Here is a 15,682-nt window from a genome sequence, read left to right as displayed (position 1 = left end):
CACAAAAGGAAATAAGAGGATAGTTAAATAAAGGAGAAAAAAAGACTATTCAATTAGATATATTTTTTTTTATTATTCATAGTGCAGCTATTTACATTAGTATTATAATACATTTAATTATTATTCGTTGAAGATACAATTATGTTTAAATTCGAAGTTTGAACCGACAATATGGTAAATAAATAACTCCTCCTTCTCACTAGTCTGATGTAGGTTTCTCAACATTTCTTCATCTTTTTCGAGTACTATATTAACCCTTTTGGGCAGGAACACATCAAATTCATCTTCTATTGTCATTACAACGCTAAATCCATATTTCGTTGTTAATGATCTAACTTTAGTAACTTGACATAATGTATTCGATGTAAGTTGGGACATCACCTTCCGAGGAAGGAAAGTCGTCTTGGAAATTTCATTTATTGCTGAGAAATCCATTCTGTAAAATAAAAAATCAAAGAATTAATTACTTATTTATTTATTACTAAGGTATTAATAAACTAAAATTATTTAAATATCTTACTTGTTTTAATAGTTAGTGGAAGATGTATTAGAGGTTGAGGTAAGACTGTTGCTTGAGTGAGAACTGAGCAACTGTTTCGAACAAGAGTGAGCTCTTAGTTTTATAAGTAGCATCCCCACTCTTAAAGCTCAAGCCGCCGTCGCCGCTTCCCTCTCTTTCAGTCTCCCCTCTCTCATGATTCTTCATCTAAAACCATTCTCCCACTCTGTAGACTCGGGTGTCCATTGCTTCTCCCTCTCCATTACTAGTCATCAGCGCCATCTAGTAACTGTCGAAGGAGTAGAATTCTTTGGCTAGGGCTGCCTTCTAGAATTATTTTCTTCAATTCTGGATCTTTTCATATTACTATTTTGTTCTATCACTTCGTCTTCTTCTCTATACCTCTTTCTTCATAGCTGTTAAACTCTTTCTTTCATTTCAGCAATTTCGAGAGATTTATAATGCCCCCATGGAAGTGTGTCCGGATTATTATCAAAAATACAACGTTTATCATCATGAGGGCTTAGTGCTGTCTTTTTCTCTCTCTCTGTTATTACTTGATGTAATTTAGATCGAATATTACATTGAGTACGTTTAATAATTTTCATTTCGTTTAAACACTTTCGATAATCTGAGTGAGTTATTGTATTTTTTACTGTATGTTTTTTCACTCCTTTTGCCTTTTTCAAGGGATCCTTATTTATTATTTCGATACTGTATAGTTTACTTCGTAGCCCAATGTACTCCCTCATAATAGCAGCATTGCACTCGTCCTTCATAACACCAAGAACTTTTTTGTTAGCTAGAGGCATTCCAAATTGATTATCAGCAGGATAGTCTGATGTGTCAAATTTATTAATATCTACTTTCATGATCTCATAAATATCGACATCTTGAATTTCATAAATGAGGCTGTCAGTATCAGTATAAAGTATTTTACATTTTTCACCAATTTGTTGCTTCATGTAGCCATAATGAAAGTCATAGACTAATGTTTTTGAAAGATCTAATACACATAGATCGATGTATATAGGTTTTTTAATACTGATAGTTGTCCAGGATAATTGAATAGCAGCTAAATTTTCATGAAACATGGAACTACTATGGAAATTTGGTTGGGCAATTCGAGCTTCAGCGCCATATCTACCACCCCATTGATTGATCAGTTTGACATCTTTTCGTTTTCTTTCGTCTTCCATCGTTTTTCCATATACTGCATTAATCATAAGCTTGTAAAATAATTTTTCAAACTCATTTTTAACTTGCTTTCTTTTTTCAGTATTTAAATTAACGTATGGTTTCAGCCATTGTTTTTGTGTGAATTCTAGCGCTCTATATATCTTTTTGAGTTTTAGTCCATATTTGAGAGCTTGTTTTAACGCTCTATAATGAATAATGTATCGTTCTTAATCATAAAGCGTTGTCAAAAGTTTTTTCTGTTTTGATCCGGGTGGTTTAGTATGTTCAGGACAAAGAGGTAGGTCTTTATGATCATCATGCATCTCTTGTGGATACTCTAGATCTACTTCTAAAATATAGCCTACGTCGTTATCATCAGAGATATTAAAATAATTTGATATATCCACATTTGAAACCCCCAAATGGTAGTGATTGAGTCATAGCCCAACCATAAAGGTTGTTTACGTCATAATACATTAAAATTTTGTTTGGCTCATCCTTATTGAATTCTTCACCCATATATTTATTGTTTGCTTTTGAAAATCTGTTGCAGCGTTGACTAATACCTCCACGAATACCTTTTTGAATGAATAAAACCATATCTATATCTGTTAATAGTTTAAGCTTCATATTTGTATATTTTAACATCGCGTCCCATGATAATCCAGGGGTAGTGTAATGATGAGCAGGATCGAGATCATATGCATTCTTACAGGTTGATCGAAAATTTTCAAAAATATCAGCTAGTAAAAGTACATCAGTTTTCAGATAGAGATAAGAATACATTCCTAAATGTATTTTCTTCCAAATACTACCGAAAATATTCCATACGTTTTGAGCATGCTTATATTCTTTAGTAGGAATATCACTATCTGTCAATTAACTATGAAATTTTTCACTAGATGGTAACTCTGTCTTAGTCTATTTAAATTTTGGATGTATTCATATGGGAAAACTCCTTTTCTTTTGAATAAATTAATCTGTTCTAAAGTGTAATTATCTTTCTGAAATTCTCTCTGTACAATATCTAGCTGAGGTAAATAATATGCTAATTTATCTAGAGATGTAGGCATAAATCGAAAGGAATCAATGAAACGAAAGCTAATTCGACTGTTTGCAACTTCTTTTGTGAACGATATGTATCGCTCCTTGTTTTCAGCGAGAACAGAGATCTTTCCTTCAAATTCTGAATTAGCAGCAATTTCTGTTATAATAAAATGTGAGTCATAGCCTGTAAAGTTATGAAATACGACTGGTATGAAAGCAGCATTTTTATAATTCAAATTGCAATGATTGTGAGCTGCACCTCTAAATTTTCCTGTTAAATGACAATGATCACGAACTCGTTTTTGGTTATCTTGAAAATATTGGTTGCAAATATGACATTTTCTTGCCATTTTGAATGCCTGTTCATTAATAAATGATAAATCCATTTTTATTGCATTATTATATATCTTTTCTAACTCAATCACTAGGGACTTCAATTGCTTTATAAACCATAATGCTGGTGATTCGTCTTCATTTAATTTTTTTCTATATGACTTATATATCGACTTACTATCATCATAACGGCATTTTACATATAATCCAATGCTATAGGCTTCATGTTCTTGGAAACTATGTCTCTTTACATTGAGATTTATATTCGGATCTTCTATAGGTTTGAACAGACATTCAAAATCAGCGTATATAATAAATGGAACTTCCTCTTTATGCTTAAAATTTTTAAATTCTAAAGTAGCATCGTCAGGTAAATGAATCCGACACTTATTTATTTTGGAACAGTCAACTTCATGAGATTTCGAATTTTCCTCGTTAATAAAATAACGAAGGCAACGTTCGCAAAGATAAATTTTTTCAGTATGTTGAGTAACTTGTTTACGAAGGAAAGCAGATAAAGTTTTAATCCATACGTAGTGAGTTTCTAATTTGAATTTTTCATCATCTATTGATATTCGTGGTCTATTAGTATCATTTTCATCAATATATTCGTTTTGTACTAAGAGTAAGTTCACATGTTTAGTTTGTTTTAATTTCGTTATATAGCACGGTGAGGCTTCATATTTCGATCCATATTTTTTTAGTATATATAAATTTACACTTATATTATTCAACTTTTCAAATTTAGGTATACTTTTTATTTTTACAGGGAAGCTTATACCATCAAAATTCAGTTCATTCTCATAGGGCTTGTATTTAATTACTCGATTTGGATTTCTTGCAACTGGATGAAGGCATGAAAGTATAGCCCATTTAAAACATTCATTGTCTTCATTTTTAACATTAAACACAGGCTCTTTTATCATCTATGCTTGACGGTAATGATATATATGAGTATGGTTTAAATGTATTATACTTATTTATATTAATAGTGAGACCAACAATAGTTTTTAACGAACAGCCTGAGTCTCTTTCTTGAAATGCTTCGATTTGTTTAAGTATAATATCTTTAACCCTTTGTTGCATATATTTTTCTATTGAGTGGTTTTACTTAAAAATTCCTTCTGAAAATTCACGAATCTAAAGTCATAATTTCGAAATTTTTAATTCAAGATGGCGAATTCCAAATGGCGGTACCAAAATTTCCAAAAAATAGATGTATCTACTTAAAAATCGTTACTAAGGGGTTTTCGGGGTCACTGATCACGAATATGAAGTCGGAATGCAGAAATTATTGATTCAAAATGACGGATTCAAGATGGCGGCTCGGGAATTTTCGATAAATTAGATGTACAAGCTTAAAAATCACTACCCAAGGATTTTTGCGGTTGCTGATTATGAATCTGTTAATTTTTTTTTATAGTTCATTATTGTAGATCTAATATGACGAATACTACGACATAAGCAGTGGTTAAAATATTGGGGACTTTCGAAAATTTACTCTTTTTTTGCGTAACCCAGAGCTAACGACGAGCACGTAAAAGAGTACTAGCTCCATTTTTTTTTTGTTTTTTGTTTTTTATTTTTTTTTTGTTTTTTTATTCTTTTTTTAGTATTTTAGTAGTAATTTAGTAATTGTTTTGTATTTTATTCAGTTTTTAGAATTATTCAAACTATTTTTATGTATTTTCTTTTGATTGTGCCCATGAAGTTATGAAAAAGTAAGCATTATTCTTTACCTAAGTGTGGTAATTTTGGAAACAATTTCTATCTTGCAAAAGACACAATGGTACATCGGAAGTCATATATTTCCACTTTGTTCTCCTTTGATCCTTTCTTGTACTGCAATGAACACATCGTTTTGCGCTTTGAATAGAAACAGGCATATGAGCTGCTTGATTGCGTCTTTTCTCTAAAGAAACTTGTGGTTTCTGGTAACGAAAACCTTCGAATGGTCAGATTTGCGCTTTCGACCTTTGGCAGTTGGATTTTTGTGTCCTACCATTTGTTCTACTAAATTTAATCGAAATTTTTTCAAATTCAACGTTGGTTTTATATGTTTTTCTCTGTACAAAATTATAACGGGGTTTTAGCTCGAGCTCTTTTCGGGCTAAATCAGCTATATAAATAAATAATTCTCGCGGATTAATATTTTAATAAAGCGAAGTACACTATCCAAGGCGACCCTGTGCGCCAGCGCGAACAGTGCCTGGGTCCAGCTGCATCAGCTTGCCTCCTTCCTTACGTAGCAATTCGGCCCGCGGAGAGTGTCGTGAGCTACAGGTCACTTGGCGAGAGACAACCTAAAGAGTCTCGCTGCAAAGTGGTTATGCAATAAGGCAGGTGTATCGAAATAAGACACTGCGGATTTTAGTAAAAATGAATCGTGTATTTAGGCACTCGCGAGTATATGCAAGCGCGCGTGTCGACGAAATGTGAGCGGTAGCGAACAAGGCGACCACAAAACGCGACGAGCCGATCTTGTCAGCGACTGAGCAAGATCGGACGACGAATTCGCTTAAAGCGGGTCGAGGCAATACGTAATGCCGAGCAAAATGACAGAGTGCGTAAGTTGGGCAAAAAGCTAAAGTAACAAATGCAGCTTGCAAGCAATAGGAGAGAGAGAGCCAAGGGAGAGAGAAAAGAATCGAGCAGGTACTTACAGCTGTTGTCGTCGGTTGTTAGAACGACAGAAACGCGCGCACGACAGGTCGCGACCACGCTTACTCCTAGCCTATGCTCGCGCGGGCGTTCTCGCTTCTAAGCTTTATAGCTGACGGAATTCCTGTCAGCATTCACTATGAGTCTTCGCTCTTCACTGGCGATCTTCAGGCTTGTATAATCGCCACTGCGTACTCGCTTACTCCTCCGTAATCTCTCGTAGCTCAAAAAAGATGTTGCTGTCAGACTAAGCTAGCGTCTGTACCGGTCTCTGCTCGCATGCCAACTGCTCATTACGAGCTCTCTTTCTCTCTCCCCTTCGTGATCGCGGTCTCTCCGCGACATCCGCGCTAAGGACTATCGATAGTATAGATCGTAGGGCTCGACTCTTATCTTGTTCGCTGACATTTCAACTGCGCTACAAATTACAAATTATTATAATGCATGGTAAGGTATAAATATGATTAATCAATAGACTGGCCGCAGGGAGAGAGAGACATAACGAGAATGTGACTCGTTATAAAATTTATGCGTTATTTTTGTTAGATCGAGAAAATGCCAAAATATTCTAAACCACCACTTTTTAGATTTACGATCAATTTTATAAACTGAAATAAGTCGATCAGCATAATCTACATAACCCATGTGCTTATTATAATCTGAAGAAATAACAGGACAATTGACAAATTTCAGAGAGCCATCTTTTTGTCTACGATTTACGGTAGTAACTTCAGATGCATCGTGAAAGTTGGATAGAAAATAAACTGGTTTCTTATCCATCCACTTGATCCAGGTAAGACCTGTCTTGGTAGTCATAAATTCATATTCTCCTATGTCCATTTTTTTTTTGGATTTTTTATCATTGATATTCGTTGGTAGATCAGAATGATTCTGCCGAACCGTGCCACATGCGTTTATTTTATCGTCTTTCAGTGATAAAAGAAGTTCCACCCCAGTAAAAAAATTATCGAAATATACGTGATGATTGCCATCAACAAGTTCTCGTGTAAGTTTACAACTCTTGTTTCCAATTGTTTTTCAGTGTTGTCTGCTTTTCCAGTATAGATTTGAAACTGACATACGTAACCAGACTCATCTGCGTGAGTCTAGCACTTATATCCGCGCTTTATAGGATTAGCTGGCATGTATTGTTTCATAGTACTTCTTCCCTTAAATTTTATCGTAGACTCATCTACAGATTGGTGCTTACCAGGATTGAAACTTTCTTTGAAAGTTCGAGAAAGCTCGTCTAAAAGTGGTCTTACCTTATACAGTTTATCGTAATTCGGATCACCTTTTTTTGGTTCTTTAGAGTTGTTATTGACATGCATATGAGACAGAAAAAAACTAAAACGATTAACAGTCATGAGAGATGATATGTAAGAATCACGTAGCTGAGGGTTTTCACTTCAATAATCTCGGTAAGATGGCAATTTTTTTATACCCATCAGAATGTTAATGCCTAAAAATATTTTTAATTCTTCTTTTGTGATGGGATCTTGCTTACCCTTTTTTTGAGAAATGTAGAGATTAGTTTGATGTACAATATGATCCAATAGATCAGAAGAAAATAAACAAGAGAATATGTCTAATGGTGATTTCGCTGTATCTGGAATATTTGGACCAAAGCTTTTAGAAAACATAAAATCGGATCTTGGCCGACTAACAGACTCCCAAATATCAGATTGATTTGAATCATCAATGTCTTCTGCGTCCATTGATTCTTCTTCGTCATTGTTATTATTTACAGTAGAAACATTTTCGTCTAAAAGTGATCTTGAGCTCACAACGTCTTCTTCTTTGTCAGAATCTTGAAGCCCATCAACCGATTCAGAATCGCTAGGAATTTCGGTTGTAACAACATTTTTTTTTCTCCCCATATTTATAACTTTTTGTAACTTTGAATACTTTCAATGTGCAAAAAGTATCTTTTATAAAAAAAATATAAGCTCACGAAGTTATGTAAAAATATAAAATTAGTATTAGTTTTGATCAATAGCATTTGCAATGAAAAGTCAGAATTTTTGAAAATATTTCAAGATTGTAAAAAAAAGTTATTATGTTTATTTCCTATTCATAATAAAAAAAAGTTGTGATAAAAACAAAGAATTACCTCAAAATATATCACCTCATCTACGATTTCAACGATTTAGATGTAAACCTAAACTACATATAATTTTTATCTCGATTTTTATAAAGTGATTTCGAATTGGATTCAACAACAAGTAATGATTTATGAGCTGTTTTTAAAATTTTGATACTACCATCTTAGATCCGCGATTTTGAATTGGAAATTTGACAATTTTGATGTTAGATTTATGATCGGCAATCTTAAAAACCCCCAAGTAGAGATTTTCAAGTTGATACATTTATTTTTTTTTAAATTTCTGCCGCCATCTTAAATACGCCATTTTGAATTGAAAATTTGGAATTCCGACTTTATTTTTATAATCAGCGACCCCAAAACCCCCGAGTAGAAATTTTTAAGCTGATATATCTCTTTTTTTCAAAATTTTGGAACCGCCATCTTGAATACGCCATTTTGAATTGAAAATTTTGGGATTTGAACTTCATATTCGTAATCAGCGACCTCAAAAACCCCGAGTACAGATTTTCTAGTTAATACACTGATTATGTTTTTCAATAATGAATTTCTCCGAAAAAAATGACATTTTTTCATGTTTGTTTATTTATATAACAATTATAATAAACAATTTTGCCAAATAAACCATTTTTCTATGTTCTCTTACTAATAAATTAGTATATGAACAAAAAAAACCGGATGTAAATACGTTAACAATTGAATAAATAGCGAAAATGTGAAGTCAAGTTGGTGGTAACCCACGTTACCACAGTGCAACAAAGGGTTAACGTTATTTTGAAACCATCTATCAATATCAGTAGTCTTATAAATGCAAACATTTTTTGTATTGAAATACTTTATTTGAATATCTTTTTCTTGATTTTTCTTTATGATAAGTCGTGATGCCATTTCTGTATTTATTTTTAAGTTATTATGGATAGCAAGAAATTGAGGTATTTTAAGTTGTAAAAGTTAATTTGCGGCAACTAGAAATGTTTTTATATCTAAATGATGTTGATTAACTATCCAGACTGTACTAATTCGATTTTCAAAGGCTGAATGAATTGGTCTCCAAACAACTCCATCTCCTGGAATTTCATCCTGAATAGCTGTTAATGGATGTATACTTCCACCAACTTTTATAATTTTACTTAAATTGACTTCAATAGAATTCAAATGACAAGCACAAGTTTGACACCTTTGTCGAATTGCTCTACTTAAATCAGATCGTTTCATAAATTCATTAATTGAAATTATAGCATTAATTGCTAGATGTCTCCATCTAATACAACCGTCTATACCTAAGTCGTCCGAATGATTATAAGCTTTCCACAAATTTTTAATTGTTTCTTAAAAATAGGCGATAGAAGTCATGTTAGTTATCTAGTTTTTATTGTCTTGTAGAGTCACTTGTCTATAGTTGTATAAAGGATTATAATGATGAAAGGATGAAAAAGGTAGTGAACAGCTCTAAAATGAACTTGTTCTCAGTTGGTAATTAATATTGATTTGTTTAACAAATCAATAAGGATTCAACTAACTACCGAGGAACTATGTACTTGCAAATGGAGTAAGGTAAGGCAAGCTTAGCTCGCAGGCTGTCTCGAGAGACTGCGCTCTTTTACTAGGCCAAAGCGGTTTTTAAAGGTTAAGTGAGAGCGCTGCCAGCAAACTGAGGGCGCTACCTACAAAGTGAGGGCGCTGTAGCTAGTATATGGAAGGGATAGCTCAAACGAAAGAGTGGGGGTGAGCCGACTGTAGCACCATCTAACTTATTAATTTAGTATTAAAGGGTTTATATAGATCTTCAGAATAAAAATATAGTCATTATTGCTTTGAGATACGATTCAGCTCACATATCATAGAGAATAATTGGATTTATACTCTAAGATGGACTATATTTTAGATATACAAGGCTTTCAGAGTCCTAATAATATTTTTATTTGTAAGGAGTTTGCCTATTTACCAGTATGTTCTAATACTTCACCTACAGTACTATTTTTTAAGCCTCCATCTCATTGGCTCAAACTGCCTATTGAATATGAAAGTGTTAATAAGTGGTTGGAATTACATAATCATGGTATTTATTTTTATTATCGTTAATTAACATTGATTTTATTTGAAATATTTAATATAATCAATTTTATAGGTATATTATGGAGAAATGGTTTTTTACCATATTTTTTAAATTATACTATTCGTAGTCATTTACATAATTGTAGAAATATTTATGTGAAAGGATTACAAAAGAAGCAATGGCTCAAAAAAATTATTCCTGAAAAGTAGGTTCAAATAATATACAATAGTATAAAATTCTAAATTTGAATTTAATTAGTTTTTTTTTTTAATTACAGAAATATTTTAGATATCGAAACTGAAATAAGATGTCCGCGATTGGAAGATTTAAGTCTTAAATTTAAACCATCATGCATATACCATAGTCAAAATCGCGAGAATATAGTATGTGCTGCGGTAAATACACAAAAGATACACGATTGGTTGATGGAAAGACAAAAACAAGCAAAATCAAAAGGGATCGACACAGTCGAAAGATTTACAGATGACTATAATTCATATAAAAATTCAACTGAATATTTAAAAATAGCTATGTCAGACACTGAACATAAAGATTATAGACAAAGTGTAGTCTACTCAATGTATAATTAAAAATAATAAATATTAAATAAATAATAAAATGTGTACTTGTTTAAATAGTAAAATAATCATAACGATTTCAAGAAAGGGCGAACGGATGGGAATAAGGTTCTCTCCTAGCAGAGATGTTTAGGAGGAACATCTCAAGGAGGCGTCAGTCGAGCGACTGCATTCGTAGTCTCTAGCATTCTCACGAAAACAGTTCCCTTCGTGGAGAGAGCACGCATTGATTATAGACAGCATACGCTCCCCTCCACGCACCATGGTCCACGCTTAGCTAGAGCGTAGGAGAGAGAGAGCTCATGTTTACTACTACTATAGTAGCACATCCCCATCAGACTAGAACTATAGACAGCACGCTCTCCCTCCTCCTCCGCACGCTCAGGCCCAAAACCAAATGTATGCGTGTGTAGCTAATATACACAATAGGCATCTTCTAAGGTACATGTGGCATTGGCTCTAGTGGTAGAGCGCTAGCCTGCCAACCCACAGGACTCCGGTTCGATTCTCCGGTCTGTCTCTTCATTTTTTTCAAAAATCATCGCTATTTTTTACTCGTTTCATTTTCAATAAAGCAAGTAAATTGTCAATAATATATATTTATAACTTTTTAAAAAATATATTTAAATTTAATTAGACCGAAAGCACTAGGTATAGGGTCGCTAGGGACTAGGAGCCCTAGAAACATTCCTCAAAAAATTATAAACATTTATTAACATTAATAATAATTAACATTGAAGCGTTAGGCCAGGGAATCAAAGGGTTCAACCAGGGACCCCCCACGAATATTGTTAATAATAATTGTTCCAGCACACCGGAAGTGTGCTGGAACATACATTGCTATACTACTCGTTACGCTCCTTTATATGGTCATGAAATTTGACTCTAGCACTAATACAATCATATAATATATGAGAAGGCGCCATTTAATATACTAATTGATATATGTAGATTCATGAGTTTAGTGGATTGCAGTAATACAGTGAAAATAAGAGAATAGTCTAAGATCTCATAGATAGGACTATTACATACAAAACAAGTTTTTTAATAGAACGGACGAGCGGTGGTCGAAATTTTTCCGAAACATAAAATAATATAGAAACTGAAAAGGTTTACAACACGCTAGCGTGCCTGTATATAATTGTCTGCGCCAAACATGGGACCGCATTGATTTTTCTAACTTTTTGTCCGTTGCCTTTCCACTCGCTAATCGCTGATACCCGTTAATACTGATACTCATTAATACTGACTCTTTAATACTGATATACCTAATCGAACTGATACCCTTTCATTAAATGAATAAGCTACTATTTGCCTAGTCTGTTCTACTGAATGCTGAAATTTGACTTACTTTCGAGTAGTTAAGTTTCTGGCTAATTGGCTCTGTAGTCAGCTTTTCAGTCTTTCTAGTCAGTGTGGGTTGATGTTAGCTTCCCTTAGTGGCTGATTTTGGTACTAGCAAAGGATGTTCTCCTCCCTCTATGATGCTCAGTCCAGTAACCCGCAGCTTAGCAGTGAGCTACAGCATTCGAGATACCTGTGATTTTTTTATTTTTTGAAATATAAACATTGTATCATGTAAGTGAGATTTTTATTTTATATTTTCATTGATGTTCTCAAACTGTTTTAATATTACATCATTACAGACAATGAATAATAATAAACATTCTACAACAATGGAAGTTGAACAAGTTCTGGAAGATGTACTACTTCTAAATAATAGTAATAAGCTTTACTTTATTATATTTTTACTAATTTTAATAAATTTTAATTTTAATTTTTTTACTGTTTTTCTAGTTAATCCGACTTTGGTGAAATTAATTATAATGTAGATGCAGAGGAAATTAAATGAATTAGCTGAAATAAATAAGATGAACAGCTTGAAATAGAGATGTTGAAAGAAGCAATGAAAAATGATAAAGTGTTGTCTCCACCTACAATCAACGAAAAACAAGAATCTACAAAAGCAGACAATGAAAATGTCACAATGAAGTTGAAAGAAGATGTCGAAATCTTGACCTAGAAGGAGTATCAACAAAAACATCAGTTGCCATAGATTCCAATTAATAGCATATTTTCAATTTATATAATTGATAAAAGATAAAAATATATAAAAAATTGTATTAAATTTATAGATAGAAGAAAACGTGGGGGAAACATACAGAAAAGAAAGCTCTGTCGACAACGCTATTCAAACTACCAATATTCTGCGAGACATCTAAATAACTCGATAAGGAACGTCGCAGCTTTTACAGTTGCTATGGCTAATGCTGCTGCTGCTGAGAGAACCACCAAGCCAAGAGAAGGCTTTCAAAAAAAATATAAAAAATAACTGTAAACTAGTTGTAAAATAAAAAATAAATATGTTTTGTTAAGGTAGTGTGTACACGCCTCAAACATTGTTTTGATTGAGATTTATTAAGTTATTTTTTGTTTGAATGTACCATTGACTAAAAGCATACAATTTCATTTCAAATTGATCACATCATTATTTCATTTGCCATAAATGTCTAAATATTAGTAAACGTAACTTGGTTTGATAATTCATGCCAAATAATTTAATTTTCTTTGAGATAGACAGACTTATTTTCAATGTGAATAAGACATTGACTAAAAGCATACAATCTGATTTCACATTGGTTTACATAATTAAAAATGATCATATTTGCTGTGAATTATCAATCCAAGTTTTCATGTTACGTATACTAATTATTTTTTGAGTTATCATTGATTACATGGTCGAATAAAAAATTATCTTGAATAGTTTTAGTGTCTCTATGGTGTACTTATTGAAAAATTGATTCCTGGAGCTAATGAGATAATGAGTTGCCGTAAAATTATTTAATGATATTCCCAAATAAAATTGTTTTGACTTAGATTTATTATGCTATTTTTTTATGTAAATTTACCATTGATTAAAAACATATAATTTAATTTCAAAATTGATCACATCGTTATCCCATTTGCCATAAATGGCTAAATCAAGTTATTTTTTATGAATTATCATTGAAAATTATTGCTATTATAACATAATAAAAAATTAGAATATATATTAAAACTCAATGAAATATCTTAGATTTGACCACAGAATACCCTTAAATTTTTTCAGAGGTAAAATAAAATTTTTCTGAATATTTCAATTGTTTTACCTTTTTTTAAAAATAAAATTCTTTTTTAAAAATTCTGAAAAAAATTTAAGGGTATTCTTCGACTAATTTTAAGATATGTTTTTTCTTACGAGGTCTGTCTCAAAAGTATCCGATCTACCTCGATTTCTCGGCGCTTGATTTAATGTTCGTCGTCCGGAGAGTAGCATCCTTTAAAGTAGTTGTATTTAATAAGACGCTCATATAGATGTTTCCACTTATTGAAATATTCTTGAAAGTCAGACTTCGAAATCGCCTTTAGTGCATTTGTTGTATTAGTTTTAACAATCTCTTTATCGTCGATTCGATGTCCCTTAAGTGGAATTTTCAATCGAGGAAACAGTCAGAAGTCGCAGGGAGCTATATCGAAATTTTTTTAGTTTAATAACGTACAAAATAAACCATTTGGAAACTTACTAATAATCTATATTTTTTGGATGTTAATTAGTTAATGCACTTTTTGTAGATTCTATAATTTCAATTTCTTATGACAGCATATTATATAAATATTATATAATATTATATTATAAAACAATTCAATAAATAAATTATTCTACTTTTGTTTTTCAGATGGCAACCGTCACAAGCTGATGCTGCTGTTTTCCAAGCCTTAGGAACAATACAAATTGTAAATGCACACGTGTTACGATGGTATAATCATATAAAATCTTATGATCATGCAACCTTACCGGGAAGTAAGAACTATGTAGTTACCTCTGAACAACATACCGAAGATATTGATTTATTTGGTTCTGACGAAGAAGAGGATATTGAAGCCGCAAAAATTCGAGAAGAACGGCTAAAAGCTTATACTGAAAAAAAATCAAAGAAACCTACTTTGGTTGCTAAATCAAGTATTGTAATCGATGTTAAACCATGGGATGATGAAACTAATATGGACGAGATGGAGAAAGTAGTTAGATCCATCGAAGTGGAAGGACTTATTTGGGGTGCTTGTAAGTTAGTCCTACAATTTCATTTCATAAGCCGTATAAAAATCTTTACATTTAATTTTTTTAATAATGATTATAGCTAAGCTCGTTCCGGTTGGCTATGGAATAAAGAAATTGCAGATAATGTGTGTAGTAGAGGATGAAAAAGTTTCTGTTGATTCCCTTGTTGAACAAATTCAAGAATTTGAAGACTTAGTACAGTCTGTGGATATTGCAGCTTTTAATAAGATTTAAAAAGTATTTTTCATATATTGTTTGTCACTATTAATAAAAGAAAGAACATTCTGTCTAAAATCATGTTATCATTTTTGAACAATATAGATCGATCATAAATTAGAATAAAAATATATAACACGGACTATTCACCCAAGAGCTAAACACAAAGCCGTACATAGTGAAATGTTAATGATTCCGTCAATTAACCAAACCCATTAACGCCGAAATGTAGCGATTATGAGAGTTAAGTTTGAACTGTTGCTCTGAAAAACAAGATGTATGAAAAATTTTGAAAGTATAGTAGTTTATGTTTCTGAGAGTGCTTTTTCTAATGACGGCAGTTAAAATTTCTAAAAAATAACTTTTTGTCATAAAAAATTGGAAAAATATACAAAAAAAAGCGGATTTTTTTACAATTTTTGTTTAAAACTCAAATTTCGACTCCTATTCGGTTAACTATATGCCTAAAACCTATTAAAATTGTGGTATTGGGGTCAGAATTTGAACACAATATGATTGATAAAGTTGGAAAATTTTTCATAAAAATAAAATAGCGGCTGAAGTGAAATAATTTTTTATAAAACTTCATGATTTTTTTTCTCGAAAACTATAGATTTTTAAGAAAAATGTTATAGAATAAAAAGTCTTAGAATCAACCAATTAATGCACTTAAATTTTTTCAATACAATTACAAAAATTTTTAATTTATAGGAAACAAAAAATAAAAAATTTGGAAAAAAATTTTTTTTAAAGCTAAGAACATGTAGAGACATTGATGCATTACTTCTAAGATATTTTTATTCTAACATATTTTCTCTAATGTCTATCCTCTTTCAGAAAAATCGATATTTCTCATCTGACTGCATATATCTTGATATATTCATAATTTATGAAGACTTTACTAATATAT

The 15,682-nt window shown here is 32.0% G+C and overlaps 1 protein-coding gene across 1 annotated transcript in view; it reads left to right on the top strand.

The window, feature by feature from the left end:
* LOC131672549 (elongation factor 1-beta') overlaps positions 1-14,944 on the top strand; it is a 66,972-nt gene extending 52,028 nt beyond the window's left edge. The window contains exons 2-3 of the mRNA XM_058949854.1: positions 14,174-14,559; positions 14,636-14,944. Coding sequence (XP_058805837.1) covers positions 14,174-14,559; positions 14,636-14,790 — 541 coding nt within the window. The 3' untranslated portion in view covers positions 14,791-14,944. The remainder of the gene's footprint in view (positions 1-14,173; positions 14,560-14,635) is intronic.
* Positions 14,945-15,682: the final 738 nt, after the last annotated feature.

Source organism: Phymastichus coffea, unplaced genomic scaffold (genome assembly GCF_024137745.1).
Source record: "Phymastichus coffea isolate CEN01 unplaced genomic scaffold, Cenicafe_Pcof_1.1 PCOF00012, whole genome shotgun sequence".
Taxonomy (NCBI): Eukaryota; Metazoa; Arthropoda; class Insecta; order Hymenoptera; family Eulophidae; genus Phymastichus; species Phymastichus coffea.
Note: the sequence above shows the minus strand (reverse complement) of the source record. Positions and strands in the feature narration are given on the sequence as shown.